Raw genomic sequence first — 22,108 nt, 5'->3', positions numbered from 1 at the left:
GCTGAAGCTCAGAAGACCATGTAACCCTGCAGTTATGCAAACACAGAGCAGAGGATTTGGTGCTCTCTGTTCCGTAGATAAGCACACTTGCTCAATTGTCTGGTATTTTTGACAGATTTTTTGCAAGTGTGCAGAGTAAGAATAAATCACATTTACATGAGGAGGGACACATTTGTATTTATTTTGTCCAGATGTAAGTAACAAAATATGTAAGGTGCTAGAAAATGAGAACACAAGCATTTGAAAGCCTCCTCTGAGATTTTCATGTGGGATTCAAGCTGGAATGGGGCAGGGACATGAATCTGCTAACACTTTTTCCACCATATATGCATTTTTTAAAGTTTTCCTTCCTTTATTTAGTCTTTTATAAGCCCAGCAAAAAAAAAAATCATGAAAATCAGAACGTGCAAGGCCACCTTTCCTTCAGGCTCTGAAAAATGTGCAGCAGTAAGATCAACTGTTAGAAGCAGGTGATGTTTGAAGTCACGTATCTAAACTTGCTGTGGGGAAGGCATATCAGGTTGATAAAAGAAAGGGGGACCTGGTGTTGGAAGACGGTGTGCTCTGCAGTCATCTGCTCTGTGATGCTGATTGTCTTTTGAGTTATTATCATTGCTGTGCTTCTCATGTCTAGGCCTGAATGAGAGATGGAGCATTTGAAAAGGCTGGAGGAAAAGGAATGCATAAACCTCAAGTCTTGCATAAGCTGGCAGCTCAGACCTGCTGTAGCTTTCTCCAGTGATGCTGGGCATTTGAGGCTGTCTGCACTGTATGGCACAAATTTTTAAAGAATCCTGAGGTTCTCTCCAAACTTGTTTTTTGCTGGCCCAAACCTGTGTTACAATTCTTTTGTTCACTAGGTGCAAAAATTTACCTACTTTGATTTTGCTGATGGAAGAAATGTTTAAGTCATTCTCTTTATGACGCATGGTTGCTTGTATCTCTACCCTTCCCAGTGGATATTTTTCTCCAGTTATGTGCTTAATTAAAATGTCAATCTTTCTGTAAACTTTTCATAAACTTCCCATGTAGGTGATTTGCCATCCCAAGTACCAAGAATCCAAAAGAATTGCAATCTTCCTGAGCATGCCAGATGAAATCCAGACAGAAGAAATCATTAAGGACATTTTTAAGCAAGGCAAAGAGTGTTTCATCCCACGTTACAAGCCTCACAGCAATCACATGGACATGCTGAAGTTATCGTCAGCTGAAGACATTTCTTCCCTTGCTTTGACATCCTGGAATATTCTTCAGCCTAGTGATGATGACAGTGCAAGAGAGGAGGCTCTTGCTGGTGGTGAGTATTTTCTTCCTACTTTATGGGCTTGTTGAGCAGGAGGAGCCTGGAGGCCAGTAGGAAACAATCTGATGGCAGGAGTGAGATGAAGTGCTACACTTTGGGTTTGTATGTTGTAGAGGTGCTCAATTCAATTTAAGCAGATGCTCCTTTCTCTTGCCTGGTTTTCTCCACCCTGTGCCACCCCTGTGATACACCAGCAGGGTAGGAACAAGAGTGCACTGTTGAGCCACCTGAAGGAAACTCAACCCGCTACATAAATCACCTTCTTGGTCCCACTCACAGACATTCTCACTGCAGTCTCAGCAGACATAACAGAGGCTCTTGAAGGAGACAAGGGTTTTCTGGTAGTGGCTTAGGCTGCCACTGAAAGTCGTGGGGATTCACAGTTACAGGAGGCACCCAGAGCTTTAGCTTGAGCTGCCTCAAAGGCAGGGAACTTTTCATGGGATACCTATAGGCCAGCACAAGAATTTTCTGAAATCTTTGATCCTGCAAATTATATTTCACTGGTGAATCACAGTGCTGATACGGAGCTTGCCCATGCACAACAGCTCCCTGGACTGAGACCTTAGACTGAAAATAAAAGGACTTTCTTGTCTGAATATTGAAAAGTCTTTTCCATCATCATTGTCTCACATTTTTATTTTGATCTTATAATGCCATCTCAGTCACTGGATGCTTCATAAGGGTGAAAAGTTAAAAGTTTATTTAGATCTAGCTAGGGGCATGTGTGTTTTGGTTCTAAAATAACCTCTTTCTTTCTTAACTTAAAATTCCCCAACTTCTACAAACTTGTAAACAAACTTACTGATTCCTGTGTCTGCATTCATTATTTGCTTCCTCTTTGTAAACACGTTAATATCTTCCTGAAACATCTGCAGAAATGTTTAATGTATTAGTGGAAAACTCACACTGAACTCATGCTTGGGACCTCAGTCTGGGAAAATTTTCTCTAGATGGAGGTTGCCCATGCAGACAGCATCCACACCTGACAGACTTACTGGCTTTTTAATGCTTGCTGAAAGAACATAGAAGTTACGTGACTGTTTGGTTGAACCTGGGTTTGTATTTGCATTGGGATGCCAGTGTACTTTCCCAGAACATTCACAGTGTTTGTTTCTCTTTAATTATCAAGCTCTACCTCTTCCCTATTTCTGAATCCTTTCTGTGTCTATGTTTTAGCTAGCAAGGGATTTCACTGCTGTGTGCAACCATCTTCTTCACATTTACTATTTAGCACTGTTACTTGTTTTCCTAATTTTTGTACAAAATTTCTGTATATTGTTGGGATTTAGGGGCTTTTGAAAGTAACCCTTAAAATGTCCAGGGTTCTGTTGACTGAGCTTAGTTAGCATGATTTTGTTTAAAGCTATAATACTAAGGGACTGATGTTTCTGCTATTATAAAGAAAAAAAATCTTTAATATAAAAATAATAGATCATTGGACTGGACTGCTCAGAGAGGTGGTGGAGGCCCCAACCCTGGAGTCATTCACGGTCAGACACTTGGGACAAGTTTATGTACTACTGATGAGCTGCTGTTAATTGAATTTAACAAGTCTGTTGCAGAGATCACGGAGCAAACACACAACACTTTTAGGTATGATGGGAACAAGGACTGCCTGGTGTAGGACTGAGATGTTCCTGTTAAGCTCAGCACCATGCAGTGAAGATGTGAAAGACAGGAGCAAGCTTTGGTACCTGGGCCCTTTGTATGTGGACAGTTTTTGCAGATTAGAGAGTAACTGGATAATCAGACTCCCCTCCCAAACTGTCCCAAGAGAAACACACACTGCATCTCAATGTGTCTTTAAATTCCTTTTTCCTTTTCTTTTGTGTGTGTCAGTTAGTATATTTTTTTGAACTTTGGTACATTTGCAGAAACACAAATTGCCTTGCTACTACATCCATCCTCCATTGCTGGAATTATGCATGGATGAAACATTTATCTCTGTGATGTTATCAAATACTGGGGTGATCTGAGGCGTTTACATTGTTATAAGGAGATAACATGGTGTTACATTAGTAATGTTCCCATTGCTGGCATAAGCTGCTATGTAATTTCCAAGAAGTACCCTGCAGGTACATAAATAAGTTATGTTATTTCCGAGTGTATTCATTTTGCATTACAAAAAGCTTAAATTCACACTGTCCTTAAAACTTCAAGCGTGGTTATTGTGAAGAACAGTTCAAATATCTGACTGGGTATAATCTTTGCATAGAGTTTCCCAGTCTTTGGTGACCCTCCCAAGCAGTGTTGAATGAACGTGAACCCCTTCTTTTAGAGAGGGTCCTTTTTTTGTTGGATCAGGGTTTACACATTGTCATCTTGGCACTACACCACATTACACCTTGTTGGCATAAAGAAGGATCACTGCAGTTTGGGTAATGGAAAACCTGTCCCCTTCTCTACCAGGCAACAGTAACAGAAACAATAAAGGTGGAAGAATTCGGATATTTTGTTTGGAGTAGGGGTGTTATGCATGACTTGGTTTATACCTGCTGAAAGATTTAGACAACTTCTGGAGCAAGCCAGTGGTACATTTTCTTAACAGGTATCAAGTCCCGTTTGTAACCTTGCCCACCAAAAGTATAAATGTGCACTGGTGTAAAGTTTTGCCCAAGTTCATACTTTTGGTGAAAGTTCAGGCGGGTTGCAGTAATTGTTTACAGGAGTCTAGATGCACTGCACAACTTTGGAAGAACAAATCAGATAAAGCCATGCTCCCTGTTTGCTTTTTATCACGACTCCTACAGAAGTTTAAAGGACACTTCACCAGCAGCTCTAATCGCAATGTGGTTTAGGGAGGCGGTGTGATTCAGCAGGCTGGACATGGGTTTCTTCCTTCTTAACATTTTTTATTATTACTTAAACCTGCTCTGAGAACTATGGGTGAAAAGTTAAGTTAGTCTTCTGAAAAAGAGATTATTCTTAGTGGGACTCAAAAAAATGACTGGATTGAACATCTCCTTATTGTAAAATTCTTGGAGGTGGCATCATTGAAGGGAGATATGGGGCCAGCTTTGGACTGGATCTCACTGGAAGTCTTCGACCTGAGCAAATATTATGCTTAAATGATCATAACTGAACTACTGACTGGTAGTTGAAGGTGTATGATAAATTAGAGACATTTTTTAAAACATTCATGGGTGTGATGGGGAGGGGGGTTTTGGCCTAGGTGTTTTTCTTTGGCTGAAAAATGAAGAGTTACTAGAAATTATGGCTCTGGATCTGCTCACTCTAATGGATTGTGGGCTGCTCTCCTCAGAAATGCAAGCCTCTTTGTCCGGGTAAACTCTGCCCTGGTCTTAACTACATTATTACATAGTCCTTGCTTGTCAGATTTGGGCTCATTCAAAGATGAACCCAGTTGCAATGATCTGAGCTCTTTCAGAGATGCAGAAGATGAACACTGCTTGCTCTAAATGAATGCTAACAAGCATGCACTCAGTCATTTGCTTTCTCTCTAAGTTCAGATGAAAGCTTTTTTTTACTGTGCATTATTCTAACCTTGATGTGGAGACACAGATCTTCATTTCTCTATGGGCTCTTCATCACTACAATGTTCAATGACTTAAAGATATTAACTGCTATTTGCTGATGGAGAAGCAGCAGAGGTTCAGGATCCTGGTTCCAGCCCAAGTTGTGCAGAGGAGCTGCCTCCAGTAAACACAGATTCTTCTGTTTATTATTCCAAACATTACAGTTTCTTCTCTGTTCCCTCTAAAATGATATTTTTCTAGATTTGCCTCATCCTTGGGCTAGACCCCCTTTTCCAAGCTTTAATTTTTCTTCCTCTCTCCATCCTTCCACTCTTTGCCCAGCCTATTTGAATCTCCCTCTCCAAATGTCCTTCTCTGGCCTTTCTCACCATATGCCCCATTTCCCTCTGCTCTCAGTCCCAGCCTGTCACTTCAGGGGCAACTAGGCCAGCATAAATAGCTTGCCCCTGCCAAAAGGGAGGAGATCATCTGCTTTGACTTCTTTCACTAGTCCACTTCCAGACATGGGAGATTTCCCACCACAATTTACTGATTTCTTCCCCTAATGTGCTGGCTTCTTCCTCTTTTTCATTGGCTTAGAAAAACTCCTTCTCTGTTAAATAGTACTTTTTGTAGTGAACAGTACAAACCCCATAATTCTGTGATTGTTTCTTTATGGGCAGTGCCTGATTAAATAAGCTGCTGCCCTCTCTCCTCCTCTTGGTCCCCACCCCTCCTCTCTTCTGCCAGCATAGCTGCCCCTGCAGCCACATTGGGAGCTATACTGGGAAACCAGTGTTGGTTAGAAGTACCAGCACTAACAAAAGGCTCTTCTCTCAGACAGGGCCACCACCCAGATTTGGACTGATGCAGCTGAAGAGCTGGTAGGAAGCTGGTGGTGAGGGGTTGCGTAAATGGGTGGCATGCCAAGAAAAGAAAATCTTAGTGAAACTTCAATACTCATTTCCTTCCATATTGCAGTTCCCAGTCTTGCTCCAATCAGCAAGACTAGCAGCAGCCCCCAAAATGAAAGTCCTTCAGAGTCCTCACTGTTGGGAGTGGGGCTGGCAGGAACAGCTGACCCTGCAGTTCTCTGTGCTCCGTCTTTGCAGCAGTACTGACTGAAGTTCTCCCTCCTCGTGTTTTCAGCATATTCTTGCCTCTCCATGGTAAGCTGGATCATATTGCTGTTATGGCTGAAGGATATTGTCCTCCTCTCCTCCACCCTGTTTTGGTTGAGATTTTTTTAACCCAGATGAATCCATGCCACGTGAGGTGGGCATGAGTAGCCAGGATGGAGAGAATGTCCGCTGGAAACTGGCACAGTTCCTAGAGAGAGGTGTGGGCCACCCATGCCATTGTGACTGCTACAGCAGTATGGAGAGGGTGGTATCTTCAGAGATGCCCACTGCTCACCCTGACACATCTTTCCTATGCCCTCACAAACAGCAGGTTTTCAAATATTTATAACACTGTATTAGCCTGGCTCAAATGGACATGAGTGAGGCTAAAGACACATCATTGACAGAGAGTACTACGAGCAAGATTTCAAGTTCTCACCTCAGCATGAAGCAGCAGAACTTTCCCCATCATTTTTTGCTTGCATTGTTCTTAAAGACCAGTGAAACATTTTGCATGGCATAAAAGAAACATAACTGCCCCCCCTCAGTTTGGCATAAATCCCCAAGCTGAAAATGTCAGCGCTTGAGAATGTAGCATCTTATATGTAATGGGGAATGATGAATAATCTGCTGCTACTCTACTAAAGCATAATGTATTTTTGCTCCCAGAAATGAATGTATTAAGAACTGGACATGTATTTTGTAATTTAGCTTGGAGTCTTCCAGCATTTTCAGTGCTGGAAATTTTGATGGTCTACCGATCACAATATTTGTGCTGTACCTTCAGGATAATTAGTGAAATATTAACTAGATGATAAATATACTGTTATTTAAAGCATGGATTATTAATAGTAAGGAAAGATCCAAATTCTAAAGTGAGAAAATACATCTGCAGCAACTCCTCGCAGCTTTATTTTCACATAACCTTTTGAATGTTGGCATTTAAGGTTAGGGTAGTCATATCTTTTTGCCCTTATAACTTCCAGAACACTTTGAGACTTACTGCAGCATAAATTACAACAACATGCTGGTAGCAGAAACAGACAGGGACAGTTTACCTCCATGGATTGTATTTGGTTTATGAGGGCTATTTATGCCAGAAGTGTGACTCTCTTGCAAACTTAAAATGCTGGCTACCTCTAGGCTACAGTTCCAAGCAGCCTCAAAAAAAGCCTCTTTTGAAATTATTCCTGAGTGACCGTTAGCCCTGTTTTAAACTTTACCATTGGGATTTGCCCTGCAGAAACATTTAATCCACAGAAGCTGTTTTCCACCTGTCTTAAACACCTGCTGTTTATTCACACATTCAAAGAGGCTGCATTTGCTGCCATGACTGATGGCCTTGTGATGCCATCAGTATTCTTAGTTATTCCAAATCTTAGCACAATTCTTTAGAAGCATGACTGAAGTGGTGGCAATACAGTCTTAAGTTCCACTTAGAGCTGAGAAACAAAATAGGAAGCAAAAAAAAAAAAAAAGATTATGGGTTGCTCTTACCTCCAAAAAAAAAATTATGCACCTGAAAGGGGAGGGTTTTGAAATATGAGACACATTTTTTATTTCTAAATTCTAATGTGAGGAGAAAATGCTATGTCTTGAAGCATGGGGAATGTCTAATAGGCTACTTGGACTCCATTAGATGCTGTATAGCTGTACATGAAGGCATAATGGCACCATACAAAATTATGCTAATCATTCTGAAAAAAGACATGTAGTAAATAATGCTCAGGGGTAACTGAGTATTTAAATGAGATATATGCAGATTGAAATGTATCTGGAATAAATGAAATATGGGTACAAGAAAAGTGGAGATGTTAAATATTACTGCTTAGGAAAAAAAAAACAAAAAAAACCACCCAAAACAAGATTGCGAAGTGATTGAGGGTGCTATTAGATTTTCTTTTCCTCTTGGAGTCTTGATTAAAACTTACAATACAAAATATGTCAAGGGATAGATTATAATTTAAAATCTTTTTACACTGGTCATATAAAAGAAAACTTGAGAGCATGGCATGAAACAAAATTGAAAATCGAGGCTTAGCTCTTAATGTAATTTATTTTTTAATGAAATGATTTAAAGTTTGGAATGAACTTTTGCTTGGAGACAATGAGCCATAGTATTTTGATATGCGTTAGGAGAACAAATTCAGTGCAAGTGAGGCATTAACATTCTGGTGATGAGTCTTGTGGAGAGAGGATGCTTCCCCTCACACAGTGCAGGATCAGAGCACTGGACATACAGTCCAGCATCACATATTCTACAGGAGTCAGGAAATCTCATAACTTGTAGCTATAGCAGTAACTGAAATTTCTTCCTGCCTCTGCAGCTACAGTCCTCAGCTTATCCCCTTACAAAGAGGTTCTGGTTTCTCTTTACTTGTGGGCATTCAGAGCATTCCTGTAAGCATCTAATTTTATTTGTATTAAGCCCTTGGCTCCGCTGCCTTCTGACAGCTGTGAGTTGTACTAGTTAGTTGTAATGTGAAGTATTATGTTAATATTATATTCCTACAATATGTGAAATACCATGTTCTTGTATCCATTTAAAATTTGCTGCTTTCAGTTCAAGCAATACCTCATTCTTTCATGACAAGAAGTAAATAAGCACATTTGATTTACTTTATTATTCATTGTTTAATTAAACCTGTGTTATATCTCATGTAGTTTTTTTTTCTCTATCAAACATTGTTTTCTTATTCTCATAGAGAAGCTTTTCTAGATCTATTAGAGTTCCAGCCATTGCTCTTTCAACTTTTGAAATCCCTCTGCTGTTATTTTGGAGAAAATATTCCCAAGAGAAACTTTTATGCCCAGGTAAAGAAACATTGTAAGTACATGTAGTGGCACTGTAGACATTAATTCTTTCTGTACATACCATAACACTGCATGTCAAGGCAGCTCATTGGGCAGATCTTCTTTACTAGTATCCATACAGGTACCCCACAATGATGCATCATTGCAAAAATGTCCATTCCAGTGTTAGAGATCCATACAATAATTCTACATTATACTGCCCAGCATGTTCTGTAACAGAGCTAGGAAAATGCTTGGTAAGAAAATATTTTGGGTGTTAGGCTCAGCTGGGATAGCAGCTGTTTCCCTCAGGGTTTTTCTGCATCTCAGCCTTCAGTTGAAAGATGTGGGACTCCATCCTCATCACTGGGACTGCTCTCCCCTGGAGCTGGTGTCTACCCTTGATCTCGCTCTCTGTGCCAGCTTCCACAGCTCTCTGAAACAGCTTAAAAACAATCAGCACCCGATTTGCCAGATGAATGCAGACACTTTTAGCTGAGCTTCTCCTGGTGCTTCTGTTCAGAAACAGCTACAGCGTGATTACAAAGTTTCTTTCTGTGCAAGGCTTTTGAAAAAGGCTCTGAGATGCAAAAGTTCCTGTGTTTGTGTGGCATCACTTGGTAATGACCTCTGGTGACCTTATGTCCTGAAGTTCCTTGGTGCAGACTAAACCATGAACACTGTGTAGTTAATTTTAATACTGCCTGTGCCAGGGTATCCTGCAGTGAACCTTGAGGGCTGAGAGCTCTGGAACACTACAGCTTTCTGCATTCATAAAGTTCATTAAGGCTTTAAAAGAGTGGTTTTCCTTGCAGTCACCTTAAGTGTAACATCCATGTTTCCCTTCTTGCAGAAAACATTCTTCTTGGACTCAGCAAAACGACTAAAAAGATTACTTCTGCTGTAATCAATTAAAGTTTAAAGAGAAGTGAAAGAAACATGGGCAAGGGCTTTAGATTCACTGCAAGTGACTCTCAAGTGTTTTGTTTCCAAGAAGGCTAATTTTGCTGCAGTAACTGTGAACAGTGGCATTGTCATTTCCTTCATACTGTTTCCTAGAGACAGGAGTGTTTCAAAAACAAGAGCTTATGTTCATCTCTGGAGCATGGCATAAGTCTGCACAATAAACTGATAGAGGGGAAATACAAGCATGCAAGCATCTCTGGCTGGGGTAATTAATCCAAACAGATATTTTTGTCTCCCTTTTTCATTTTTGGAAAGAAAGAGCCAGCACCAAGCTCATCTCAGTGCCTTTGTGCACATAACCCGGACAGTCAGGAAAACAGGAGAGGAAGCTTTTTCCTCCTGCTAACGTGGACTGAAGATGCAGTTTGGTGAGACAGCTGAGCACTGCTAGCAGGCCGCTGGTGCCAGAAGGGACAGTCCTGCTGCCTTCTTGCTTCCAGCTCTGTGCTTCCTCTGTCCTCCCAACCCCAGTGCCATCTTTGGTGCTCACTGCTGAGCAGATTCAGCTTTTGAATCTGGCTGAAAATTACTACTTTTTTTCCTTTCTTTTTCCTAGGATTGTTTTTTTTGCCAGCTTACTGGGCTATTAAAGCAGGTCAGCACTTTTCCAGCTACAAGAGATTTATCTTCCTGACACAGTTAATCCCCGCTGAGATTCAAAATACACTATCATTTCCCCTGTACAAATGGGAAATTCCTTGGACCTGGCCCAGAACCACCGGGGCTTTCAGGGAGCAGGAGACTCATGCTGCTGTTTCGTGGTGTAGGGATAGCTCTTGATCTCCATGTTTGGCATCCTAACTGGACTCAGTTCCTGCTTGTGCTGGCTGTTGTGCATGTGAGGTGGGATCAGCTTCTCGGGTGTAGATGGAGGGCAGATCCTGTCCAGGAGTGACATGAAGCCCATTGCCGGCAGGTGTCAGCATCCCATATATTTACTGTGGAGCAGTGGTGGCATTTAGGCTGTTTTCCTATAATTAAAATCTCATCCAGGAATTGTACTCACACACACACAGGAGAACAAGCACCACAGCCTAACATCTCCAAAAAAAATCAGGGGCTGGAGTGAGGGAAGTGGAAGATTCCAGGGAGATTTGGGTTTAAGTTGTGCAAACTTAAAAAGGTAGAAGGCAATCTTGTGATGGGAGCAGCAGGATTTCTCAGCTGTTGTGACGTTAACATGTTTGACATTAACAGTGAAGGTACTGTCACCTCCAAACCAGTTGACTTCACGTGTTCAATAAACCCTGCCTGTGAGCGTGCCTGATGTTCCCATCGAGTGGTGTAACTCCTTACAGGAGTCGGGTTTAGGCACTGACAAAGAAGTTGATGTCTTCAGCATTTATACTTCATGAGCAGCTCTGCGTGTTTTATGATAGGCTATCTGCTGAGCAAGTCAAAGGGCACTGGAAATATTGATGGTGATGCACAGTGTATTGAAAAAAAACCCCAAATGATTCACTTCTGTCATATTTTGATTTAAAAATATCCAGACAGCAGCATGTAAAAGACCGAGAGTGAAGACAAAGTAATGCACATGTATTGACTGGAAGTGTTTAGAGAAATACTCAGAGAAACACTATGGGAAGTGTGGCTGATAAAATCTTAAAAGGATTTAATGTAAAACCACCGAAAAATACACAAAGATCCTTGTATTTTAGGCTGCAGCAGTGTAATGACAATCCTGACAAACAGCTCAAGCCTCAGTGCCTTGTGAGTCTGTCAAGAGGAGATTTGCAGTCAGCATTTCCCGATTTAACAAGATGTCTTGATGTGCTGTAAAGTGGCTCTAATGCCATTTGTCCTATCTTTGGAATTGCTCCTTGGCATATCTTGTTTCAGAGTATCGTGGTGGCTTAAAAGTCACAGAAGAATGCAAATGCAAGCCTTTGAACCAAACATTTTTCATTGCCCATGTTTTCCCAATGAGACTGTTCTAACTCTGCTCACATATCTGAATATCAGGAGAAGATAAGTCATTTTTCAGACTGGTAACTAAAACATTTCTAAGCCATTGTTTCCTTCGTTCTGAAATTGCAGAACCAGACATTTTTGTAGGTGACATTCAGTGATCATGGTTTATTTACAGGGCTTACGCAGACTTGATGAATAATAGTGAAATACAAAAGTACTTGTTAAAATTTTCTTTTAGGTAGACATGGCACATTCTGGAAATGAGACACCAGACCTCAGCTGACTTAAACCTCAGGGGAAATGAGTGTGATGGTTATAGCCTTGCACAGTCTTCCCACGTGGTGAAACCAGCTAGATTTGAACCCAAGTCTTATAGCCTTATACAGTAGCTTCCCTGATGACACATGAAAGGATATTCATTTATGGAGCAGGATAAGTTTGTCTGTGCAGGGCTGACATATTGTAGCTGATGCTGTGCAGCATACTTAACCTTTCAAATCCATTGGCACTGAACTGATAAGATTTGTGTTAAGTGAACCCAGAATAGGAGGGTGTTTGCTTGGTCGCAGCTTGGTAGCACAGGAGCTGATCAAATGGCTTTATTAGTGACTTTTTCAGGTTTAAGAACAGGAGAGTGGCTGCCACTTGGTTGTTTTAAACCTGTATGACTGATGACTATCCTGTAGCTTCTCAGGGAGAAGTATAAATATTTCACTGTGCTGTAGTTCAGGAGGGCAAGTGTGAGCTGTGGAGAGCAATGTTTCATGCTGACACCGGGCGCTGACATGGATGAGTAGACAGATAAACGCTGAGTTGCTCGGTGCTTGTTTGTAGATTCTGCTGACGGTTCTATTTTCTGCAAAACATTTTACTGAAGTAATAACAGAAGCTGTCTCAGTCGTGCTAGTGGACCAGTTACATGGGGTGCATGGGTAGCAGAGGAGATGGTCTGCTTGGCATGTATATGCATGTCCCCTTTTCTCAGGTCTTCCCCATGGTTACTCAGGAAACGCCACAAGGTGCCTCATGGTGTGTACTGTCTCCTGAGCAGGCTTTGCAGGTGCTTTCTCCTGACAGCTGAGACACTTGTCACTACTGGTAGGGAATGGAACCTACCCTCCACCCAGGACAGTACTTCACACATCTTACTAAGCAGCTCCATTGATCTGTCAGTTCTTCAATAGTGGAGACATCATCCCACAGGGAAGAAGAGAGATTGTCTGTGTACTGCCACAGCCAAGTGCCCAAGTCACCCACTGTTGGTGCCTTGTCATCTGTCCAGCTAAAAAGTGGTAATGTGTTGTCACATGCCAGTGGCATGCTCAACACCCACTTGTGCCACCCGGATCTGGTGGCTGAATCCATCTGGATCTAACAGAGTCTGTGGGTCATGCAGGTCAGCAACAATCAGTTCCCACAGAGATAACTCCCTCAGATTCTTAACACCTCTCTCAATAGTTGTCCACTGGCCTGGGTGGTATTTGACATTGTCTCTAAGGGGACACATGCTCCTCACTCAACAGTAGCCACCTCCAGAGAGAAAGAATGTGTTTGTTTTGCAGGACCCCTGTCAAAACCAACTTCTCTAGCCATTGGTCCCAGCTACTTGGCTTCTCTGCCCTCTAAGTCCAAACCATCACCTCCATTATCCCAGCATCAGAGAAACCAAGAAACGAGTTGCACACCTTCATGACAACTGTGATCTTTATATGTATCTCACAGCTCACTTAGGGATAGAGATCAAGTGGTGTGATGTTCCTGCAGGACCTGCTCTTTTTGTGTATTTTCTCTTCTCTGCAGGGGTGAGTGATATTTGCACTCGTTGAGTCCCTAGGTCAGACATCAGCCACCACTGGAGGCTGGAGTAGCTGCAGTGTTCCTCATGGGGCTGATTTATCCTCAAGGCTTAGTGCAAGGGCTGTGGCAGCTACATTATACCCATCCTATACCAATATTTCGCTCTAAGCAAGACCAAGAGCTGAAAGATGTTCCAAAAGGCCTAACAACACAGTCAAGGCCTAAGCATCCTAAGGGTATACCAAGTTCACTTTACCCACTATCATTTCATAGAAATCAAAGATCCTTCCAATTATAAAAGAGTTTAGAATACCATAACAGCAAAGAACATAGCAGGGCAGCGCTTCCAACCACATCTCCAGAAACAATAAACCACACAAAGCCAATAACAAACAGTGGCAAAGCCACCCACAGCTTCAAAAGCAACTCTAGAAACAAATACCAGAGAATTTTACCCAACAACCATCCTATGCCCATCACCCACAAAATGACTGCTTATAAGAATTCAGTCAAATCTGTTAAAAATCCAACCCTTCAAGACTCAAAAGTCTGTAATTCTCCCAGCTGAGCTGTTCAAGTCACGTCCCAAACAAGCATTTTTGACCAAATAAACCACCTGTATTTACCCCCTATCCAAGGCTAAACTATAGCCATTGCTCTATCACCTGATGACATCTTCTGAGCCAAAAAGGGGAACCAGGACAAGGAGAACAGACTCTCAGATTGAAATTACCATGGACTTAATTAAACAGCCAAAGAGCTATGCTAATATAAAGTAAACAAGGTTAGACTCAGCCCATCAGACGTGCAGCGGTCTCCACAAAGAGGAAGGCAATCCTCAGGAGCAGGAAGAGGAGCAAGGCCAGGAAAAGCTCTAATAAGAAACCCTTCATCCTCAGCAAACTTCCCTCTTTATGCTGAGCATGGTGTTTATGGGATGGGATATACCTGCAGCCAACTCAAGTCAGCTGTCCTGGTTGCCTCCAAACTGTGAACAACCTCTACAACATGACTGTCTTAGGACTCTGTCCCAGCAAAACTGAGACAGGCATATAACAGTAACTGGCTTCTCCATGGTGTGCTTGGGATGAGGAGTCGGTTTCCTCTGGAAGCAATTTCAGCCCTTCCAGGAACCACACCTTGGTAGGGTTTGGAATAGGCCTGTAGTGAACAGATCTGGAATTTCCCTTTTTGACCTTACACCACAGCAAGTATGTAATGGCAGAGACGCTACACTTGAAACCAAGGGCAGGTTTTTTCCAAAGGGCAGAAAACTTTTATCTGGAAGGAAATACCAAGCAGTTAACCACCAAGCAGTGGTGGTGTGAGGGGGCCCCAGGGCATTCTAGGGAGAAAGCTTTGCACTGTCCTAAAAGGGAAGGGATTTGTTTTGCTGCGGCATAATTGAAATATTTGCTTCTGTGGGGTTGTTTTCCCCAAGCTCTGATGATTAACCCAGACCACAGTGGTAGGTGCTGTGCAAATACAGAACAAGATGATGATCTGTGCCCTGTAGAGTGTATGCTGAGAAGCTAACACCTACCCAAGAGGGGTAACTATGCTGGTGCTAACAGCAATTAAAGTCACAGTAATGACTCTGTTATTAACTCAACTTTCTGAGTTATTCCAGTTCATCAGCTCATACCCTATATGTCACCAAGGCTGATACTTAAAAAGTTAGGATCAAGTAATTAAGTCCATTTTTTCCTCTGTGCTGAAGGAGCAGATACAGAAGCAGTAGATAGAGAAGCAGTAGAAGGTTACTGCACCCTTTTCATTCTGAAAAGTAAAGTTTTCCTGCAAAAGGAGTTTGTGTTTTTTCTCCATTACGGTCTTTGCAGGGTCAGAAGAGGACCCAAAGTGAGCTTTCATGCCTTGTAAATGTACAGCTTTCATATATTTGTCAGCTACACAGAGCATAGACTGATTTGACATTGTTTATGGCTTTTGTAACACCATAAACACACCTTTCTTTTAAACAGAAAGTTGTTCTTGTCCTGGTATTTCTGTTCCTGCACTTTATGTAACCTTTTTTTAAAGGTCTCTTCCAACCCAAAACATTCTATGATTCTATTCTATGATTTACATCCAAGCAAAGCAGGGGGAGTCCCTGACTGCCACCGCAGAGCGAACTCTGCATGGAAAAAACCCAACCACTGAAAAGCTTGTTCTTGCCCAAGATACCAGGCTGGGAGGGTCAGGTCATCCTCATGGTCATGGGGTAAACAATGCACAAGCTTCTGTGCTTCAGAGAGAAGCTCAAACTGCACAGCTGCTGCTGTCCACCTCTTGTGGGCTTGAGTGCAGAAGGCATCTGTGCTCTGAGGATGATTTTTATGAGCACGTTGCCATTCTTTACAGGGACACAGAAGCTGCTACAGCTCAGCCTCTGCCTCATCCTCTTGGTAGTGCTTTGGAGGCGAGGATCAAAAGAGTCCTGGCTCCCACTTTGATGGGTCCCAGGCACTTCACTGTGTCCACAAAACAAGTAGCAGTGAGAGATGGGAGGGTGGGATGACAGAGGTATCAGTTTCATCTTCTGTTAGGACTGTCTAGCTGTGCAGGAGAGATGAATGACCCCACCAGGTGGGTGGCAGGGAGCTGGTGGAGCCCCTTGGAATCTGGAAGGAGAGGGGCTGCTCCTTCTGAGGGCAGGACAAGTCCCCAGCAGTCTTTACATGACCTGTATCTGTGCAGTTTGATGGACTCTTCTATAATTAACCATTGTCAAGAACGCTTCTGAAAATGCCGCCTGGCATTTCAAATAGGAACATCAGATTAAGGAGAAGTAATGAGGTGCAAGGAGAAAATCCTTCCCCGGGGAACAAATCAGACCTGATACCATCAGGAAGGGTAATGAGAAATGCACTGCAGAACCGAGATGCAGGGCAGCTGCCTGGAGGAAGCGAGAGCGCCTGTTCCTATTTGCACCCCTGAAAGGATGCCCACGTTCTGCTCTGCTGGGCGAGCTGGGCACACGCAGCTCCCGCACCTGCCTGGCGCCTGCAGCCTCGCCACACGTTTCCCGGGTCCTGGGGCAAGTCATTTCACTTCTCAGTGCTGTAAGGCACGTCTGCGTGGCCGTGTGCGAGTCAGTGCAAGCAGCCCGTGCCTCCACACCCACATGGCAGGTTCTGAACCTGTCACTGTACACTGCCAAATAACATGGGGCGCAGGAGCACAGACTAGTCCTGTCCATACTGCTCGGAACTTGGCCTGTCTCTTCTGTTTTGGTCTCACGTGATGCCTCTGTGGCCCTAAGGCAATACTGGTTTTTTTTTAATCTTTTCCCCAGTTTGTGTTGTCTTTAATAAGAGGAGGCCTTATGGCAGACCATCACAGCAGGGTTTTTGTAGCATCGGTCTGAGGATTTGTGTTGCATATTCTGGCATGTGGCAGAAGAGCCTGCATCTGTGTCTGGAGAAGCAAGTCCAGTTTTGTTGGTGCAGGAGGGCTGCACAGGGTGGAAGAATCCAGACCTGTGCTCTTCTGCGTTTACTGCCCGTGGCAGTACTGTCCCCTGGAGCAGACATGGGTGTCACCTGGACCGACAGTGCCAGGCAGTGTGCTGACAATTCAACAGTATTGCCCACCCGTGATCCTGTAAATCAGGTTGTTTTCTGGCTCTGCTGTATTTAGCAGTATAAATGAAACCTGTGTGGCTGCATCAGCATGGCTGTATGCCCACACTGATAGGTAAGTCAGGGTATATTATTTCACACATGGTGCTACACAGTTGAAGGAGCTATGGCCACAAGAGCTCCTGTCATAGATACAGTGAGTATTAAGTGACTGTTGTCGTAATTGTCAACCTTACTGGGATACCCAGTAGCTTAATTGACGCATTTAAGAAGCACTGACCCCCTCTACATAGAAGCTGGAGCAATAGATGGTTGCTTGACACTGTGTTTTCAGCCATTAGCAATTTGCAGACCACAAGCAAGTGTTCCAGGAGAAGCACAGATTACCTGTAACAAAACTCTCTTGACTGTGGGTGTGCTTTCCTGGGCTCCGGGCATATAGTCACAGGACCCTCTGGGATCCAGGAACCACCAGTTAACAACTATGGGCACGTGGGGGACAGCGGACATTACAACGAGAGGGACAGAAGCAGGTGGCCGATGTGAGACCTCTCTCACAGTGTTTTACGAGGCACTAAAAACTGATGTGGTGTTTGATGGCCAAATACTGCTCTTCAATCTCAGGGACAAAGATGCCATTCCACCCAGTGTTCTGTGGGAGCAAGGGGAGTAGGATGTGAGAACAGAGCAAGCCTGAGTGGTAACCAGGGTTCCTGCAGGGCTGGAAGAGCCTGGGAGCACAAGGGCCCCGTGCCAAGAGGGTTAAGATGTTCTTACCCTCACCTGCCATCCTGTTGATGTACTCTCATTGCTGATAGTAATCTTATGCGTCTGCAATCTTGGTCTCATCTGTGTCTGCAATCTTGGTCTCATCTGTGTGTCACCTCTCATCCTGTGACAGCTCTTCCCCCGCATTGCCACAGGCACCACAAGAGGTTTTGTTGCTCCCCAAGTTATGTGGTGGGGAAGCGTTTTCTCCGTGCAGCTCTCTGCCATTTATTTTAGATCCTGGGGTAGGATTTGGGGCTAATACTGCTTGAACGGTCCTCAGGCTCCTTGCAGGGTAGCTGTGTCATTTTTCTACCCAAGGTCTTGCTAGGCATTTTACTGAAATCTTGTGCAGGGCGAGTGGCACGGCTCTCAGACAGCGTGTTGCGACTCCGAGCAGAGGCAGTCGATATCACAGTGCTCCAGCAGAAGAGAAACACGGGGCTATTACAATATTTACAGTGTAATTTTTCATATTGAGATTTCCACAAGCTTGTTGGAGTTATTTGGCATTAAAAAATCCATTATTATAGAGGGGCTGACTCATTAAAACAGTCGCTGTTTCTCCAGAGAGCCCAGAAGAAAACATGGTGCTGTAATACATCTAAATTCACTCGAGTGTGCCTGGTGCTATCAGTTAAACTACACAGAAAATATCTTTCCTCCCTGCGCTGTTCCTGCCAATTCCTTCACTCCTTTGTGCTTCCCCTGACTTCTCTTTTGCCTGTCTGTAATAAAAATGTAAGGAGAAATGGCACCTTTTTACTTGGCAGATTTGCCCCTTGTGTGCATTCTTACCTGCCAGCAGTAGTGACTGCAAATATTCCCCGGTTTTTACCAGGAGAGTCACATGGAGCAAAAACAGCAAAAAGAGTAAGGCACAGGGTGTTTCTTTCCCTGCATCGTTAGCATTTGGCACGTTTTGTTTTCTGGGCTACCTGAATATCTACACAAAGTTGATGTGAGGTAAATTGTGGAGAGGATAAGTAGTGAGCACAGGAGTATCTCAGGCAGGATTTGACTTGCAGAATCTGTTACTTACCATAGTAACAAGGAGATGATCAGCTGGTTTCTAGGCCCTAGGCCATAGGCCTGACAATTGGCAAATAGGTATTTTTACTTGCAAACTAAGGAGATATGATATGGTATGTCCAACATGATGTACATGGTGATAGCATAAAAATGGCATCTCTTCTCGGGTGAGACCATACTTCTGTCCTCATGCTTCTTTTCTTTGTTTGCCATTTGGCATTTGTCTGTCCTATGAGTCAAAAGCTGACTGCAGCGTGATGAAACACCAAGACTCCTTTTTATTTCAACCAGTAATATCCTGTGGTCTGTCCTTTGGCTAATTCCCTCCACTTACTCCCTTGACCTCTTTAAAAAAGCTTCTTAACTGTATGATGCCGGATTTGTAAGATTGATCTTCTCTAGGCGTTTCACACTGTGTTGCCTTGCATATTTTATATCAATGTTCTAATTAGGTCCTCAGGTATTGATGGATGAGTGTTTATGTCAGTGACTCTTCTCTGAACAAGGAACAGTGAAAGGGAATCCCCAGGAGACTGGGAAGTGTGTGCAAGTGAGTTGGTCTTGTGTGAACTTTGAACGAGTTCTTCCAGGCTGAGTTCAGAGTTGATAGGTGATCTCAGATGGGATTCCCTGGAAACCAAAAAGCTCTGCTTACCTCTGGCTCTTCGACTACATGTGCTCACACATCTCCTTGAATGCCAAGCATTATTCCTCAGCTAGATGTAGAGAGAACAGCTGAATCCAAATCAGCAGGAGAGAGTAGGTTTGGACATGGGAAAAGCAGAAAAATGCCTGCCACATCCTAGCCCTGGGGAAGGGGCAGAAGCTAGTTACAGAAAAGCTGCTCAAGGATAAGTACTGTTCCTGCAAGAGGGCAGAAGCAGTGGGCTGAGACACGGTATTTGCTTTCTTTCCAGACTCGTGTCAGCTGTGGTTTAGTCTGGGCTGGCTTTCGATGGCCATTCCTGCCCTCCTCTCCTTAAGGGTCTGTCTGCTGCAGCAGCCAGTAGGCTTTCTAGAAGGACAGACCTTCTTTGCATTGTGAAACTCGTGAGTGGGATGTTTCTGGGTTCAGCGGTCAGCACCGGGCCCGCCAGGCTCATTTGTTTAGAGGATGTCCTTGCAAGACTTCTCACACTAAATGAACAAGCCTTGCATAAGTAATGGGAATGTGCACAGCGGCTGCCTCCGTGCCTGGCGGGCACTTGGCGTGGCAGCCCGTTTCTTTTGCCTACCTGGCAGCAATATGAATCAACCCCTGAAACAAGTGGGCAGCCGAGTGTAAACAGTAGCTGCCTACCTGGCATGGTGCCGATCCACATCCGTTTGCAAAATACGAACAAAGCAAGAAAAAAGGGCTTAGCTGATCTTGCCTTTTTATCAGGAGCTGGTTGGTGGGGTCTTTTGTCACGGTTTCACCGGCCTGTTGGGTTTGTTTTGTCCAGATGATTGGCAGCTTCTGCAGCTTGTTTCAGTTTTTTAACTGATTTTGTGTTCCAATTGAGTATAATCTCAGAGTAGTCTCAGGGAGTCCATACGTCCCTCCAGAAGGAGGAATATTCAGGGCAGGCAAGCAGAGTGCCTGTGTGCTGCTGGAGCGACAGTGAAAACTGCTGGAGGCTCAGGAAGGAAGTCCTTTGGGAGAAAGGGAACCCGACATCATGAAGAGACAAGCCTTCAAATCTTGATATAAAATGGCAAATACCCACTTTCAGAATATGTGGTATTCAAGGCTTTTTGGTTTTTGGAGGTTGAGTGCAGGTTAATGACATCTCACAGTTGTGCTGAGAAAATGGTCACTCTCTCTTAGGCATTCTTTTTTCCTTTTCTACTTTTATGGCTGATGTAGAAGTTCATTTGATTTTCTGATTCTTCCTGCATTTAATTTCCCTGAGTTCAGTTTCTGCCTGGATTTAGAGTCATAATCATTCGTATTTGGAAGTGTGGGATTAAAATGATAAAATAAATTTATTATAGTGTAGTTTTTTTATCCTTCTAGCTTTTCAATGTCTAATTATTTTGTGGCTGATCTAGTATGCAATTGATAAGATGAAAATGTAAATTTACAGGTTTAGTGTTCAAAGTATTTTTCATGTGATCAAAGAGAGGGAAGCATTTAACAAAACACAAAGCTTGCATTTTTGCAAATGTCTGAAGTTATGTGGATGTAGGCAAGCCATCAGGAAATCCACAGTGCATCCATTGATGTGTATTTCATTTTTCCACAGGAGGTCTTGACCTTATCTTCATGCCAGGCCTTGGATTTGACAAAAAAGGCAACAGATTGGGAAGAGGGAAAGGATATTACGATACCTATCTCGAAAAATGTATGAAGCATCCCAGTGGAAAGCCTTACACAATTGCCTTGGCTTTTAGGGAACAGATTTGTGAATCAGTACCCGTGGCAGAAAATGATGTCCAAGTAGATGAAGTCCTTTATGAAGACTGCTGAAAGTATATTGATACCAACCTACCTTCAAGGTGACCAACCAAAGACATCCGTCAATCATGACTTATAATAGTCATACATGACTTTGGGAGCAATGAAATACACTATTTGTGTTTGAAGAAATAAAAACTCCAAGTGTAACTGTGGTAATCACAGTGAGGATTGAATTGATTTGCTTCTAATTAGCAAATATCTAATGTGAATTCTTATTCAAGAATCAGTAGAAACAAGAATATGTGACTGGTTATTACAGTAAGAGCCATTTCTTCTCATGATACTTTTGAGGAACAAAACTTGATACTTAACAGTTCTATTATGCCAGTTTAAAAGTAAACTGTCTACTAATGACAATTCTTGATCCATTCTGGAATTAGATACTTATTACGATAAAAGTTCTTAGTAGTTAAATATTATGTGCATCCATGAGCAAAGGAGGAGGCTGCCAGATAAGGCCTACAGTAAGCTGGGCAAAAAATAGTGACTGGAAAGAAGCCTTAACTGGTTTTAGTGTATACAATAGTTTTGACTGTTTACTTGAATCTTTGTCTTAGAATAAAGGGAGCATCTGTTAATAAAAAAGGTTTATGTCCATAGCTTTGGTACACAGTCCTTTCCTTTATCTGAATACAAGATTGTAGTCTAAAATATTGCCGGTGAGTTCTCCATCTGGGGAAAAACAGCATTTCTTTTGGTAAAATAGCATTCAAAATTACTGTAAGTTCTATAATTTTGTACATTCATAACCCCAAAATATTGTGTGAAATATGGTTACTATGTTAAAGGATAAAGGGATGCTAAGAATTGCAGAGAGCAGGCTTTATGGTTGAGTAATTTTTTGGGTGGATGGTTGGTTGTTCTCCAGACCATTCTGGAAATCAGGAAGAGGCTAGTGAGTTTTCCTCTGA

The 22,108-nt window shown here is 42.9% G+C and overlaps 1 protein-coding gene across 1 annotated transcript; it reads left to right on the top strand.

Annotated features, from left to right (window-relative positions):
- Positions 1-1,024: 1,024 nt before the first annotated feature.
- MTHFS (5,10-methenyltetrahydrofolate synthetase (5-formyltetrahydrofolate cyclo-ligase)) lies at positions 1,025-21,405 on the top strand. The gene is made up of 2 exons (XM_008935458.1): positions 1,025-1,297; positions 20,983-21,405. The coding sequence occupies exons 1-2, from the start codon at positions 1,087-1,089 to the stop codon at positions 21,204-21,206; spliced, it is 435 nt and encodes a 144-aa protein (XP_008933706.1). The 5' UTR covers positions 1,025-1,086; the 3' UTR covers positions 21,207-21,405.
- Positions 21,406-22,108: the final 703 nt, after the last annotated feature.

Source organism: Merops nubicus, unplaced genomic scaffold (genome assembly GCF_000691845.1).
Source record: "Merops nubicus isolate BGI_N331 unplaced genomic scaffold, ASM69184v1 scaffold47780, whole genome shotgun sequence".
NCBI lineage: Eukaryota > Metazoa > Chordata > Aves > Coraciiformes > Meropidae > Merops > Merops nubicus.
Note: the sequence above shows the minus strand (reverse complement) of the source record. Positions and strands in the feature narration are given on the sequence as shown.

Excerpts from the sequence above, each read along its gene's own strand:
- MTHFS (XM_008935458.1), top strand. The coding sequence starts at position 1,087 with ATGCCAGATGAAATCCAGACAGAAGAAATCATTAAGGACATTTTTAAG. Across the intron at positions 1,298-20,982 it reads AGAGGAGGCTCTTGCTGGTG|GAGGTCTTGACCTTATCTTC; the intron begins GTGAGTATTTTC and ends ATTTTTCCACAG.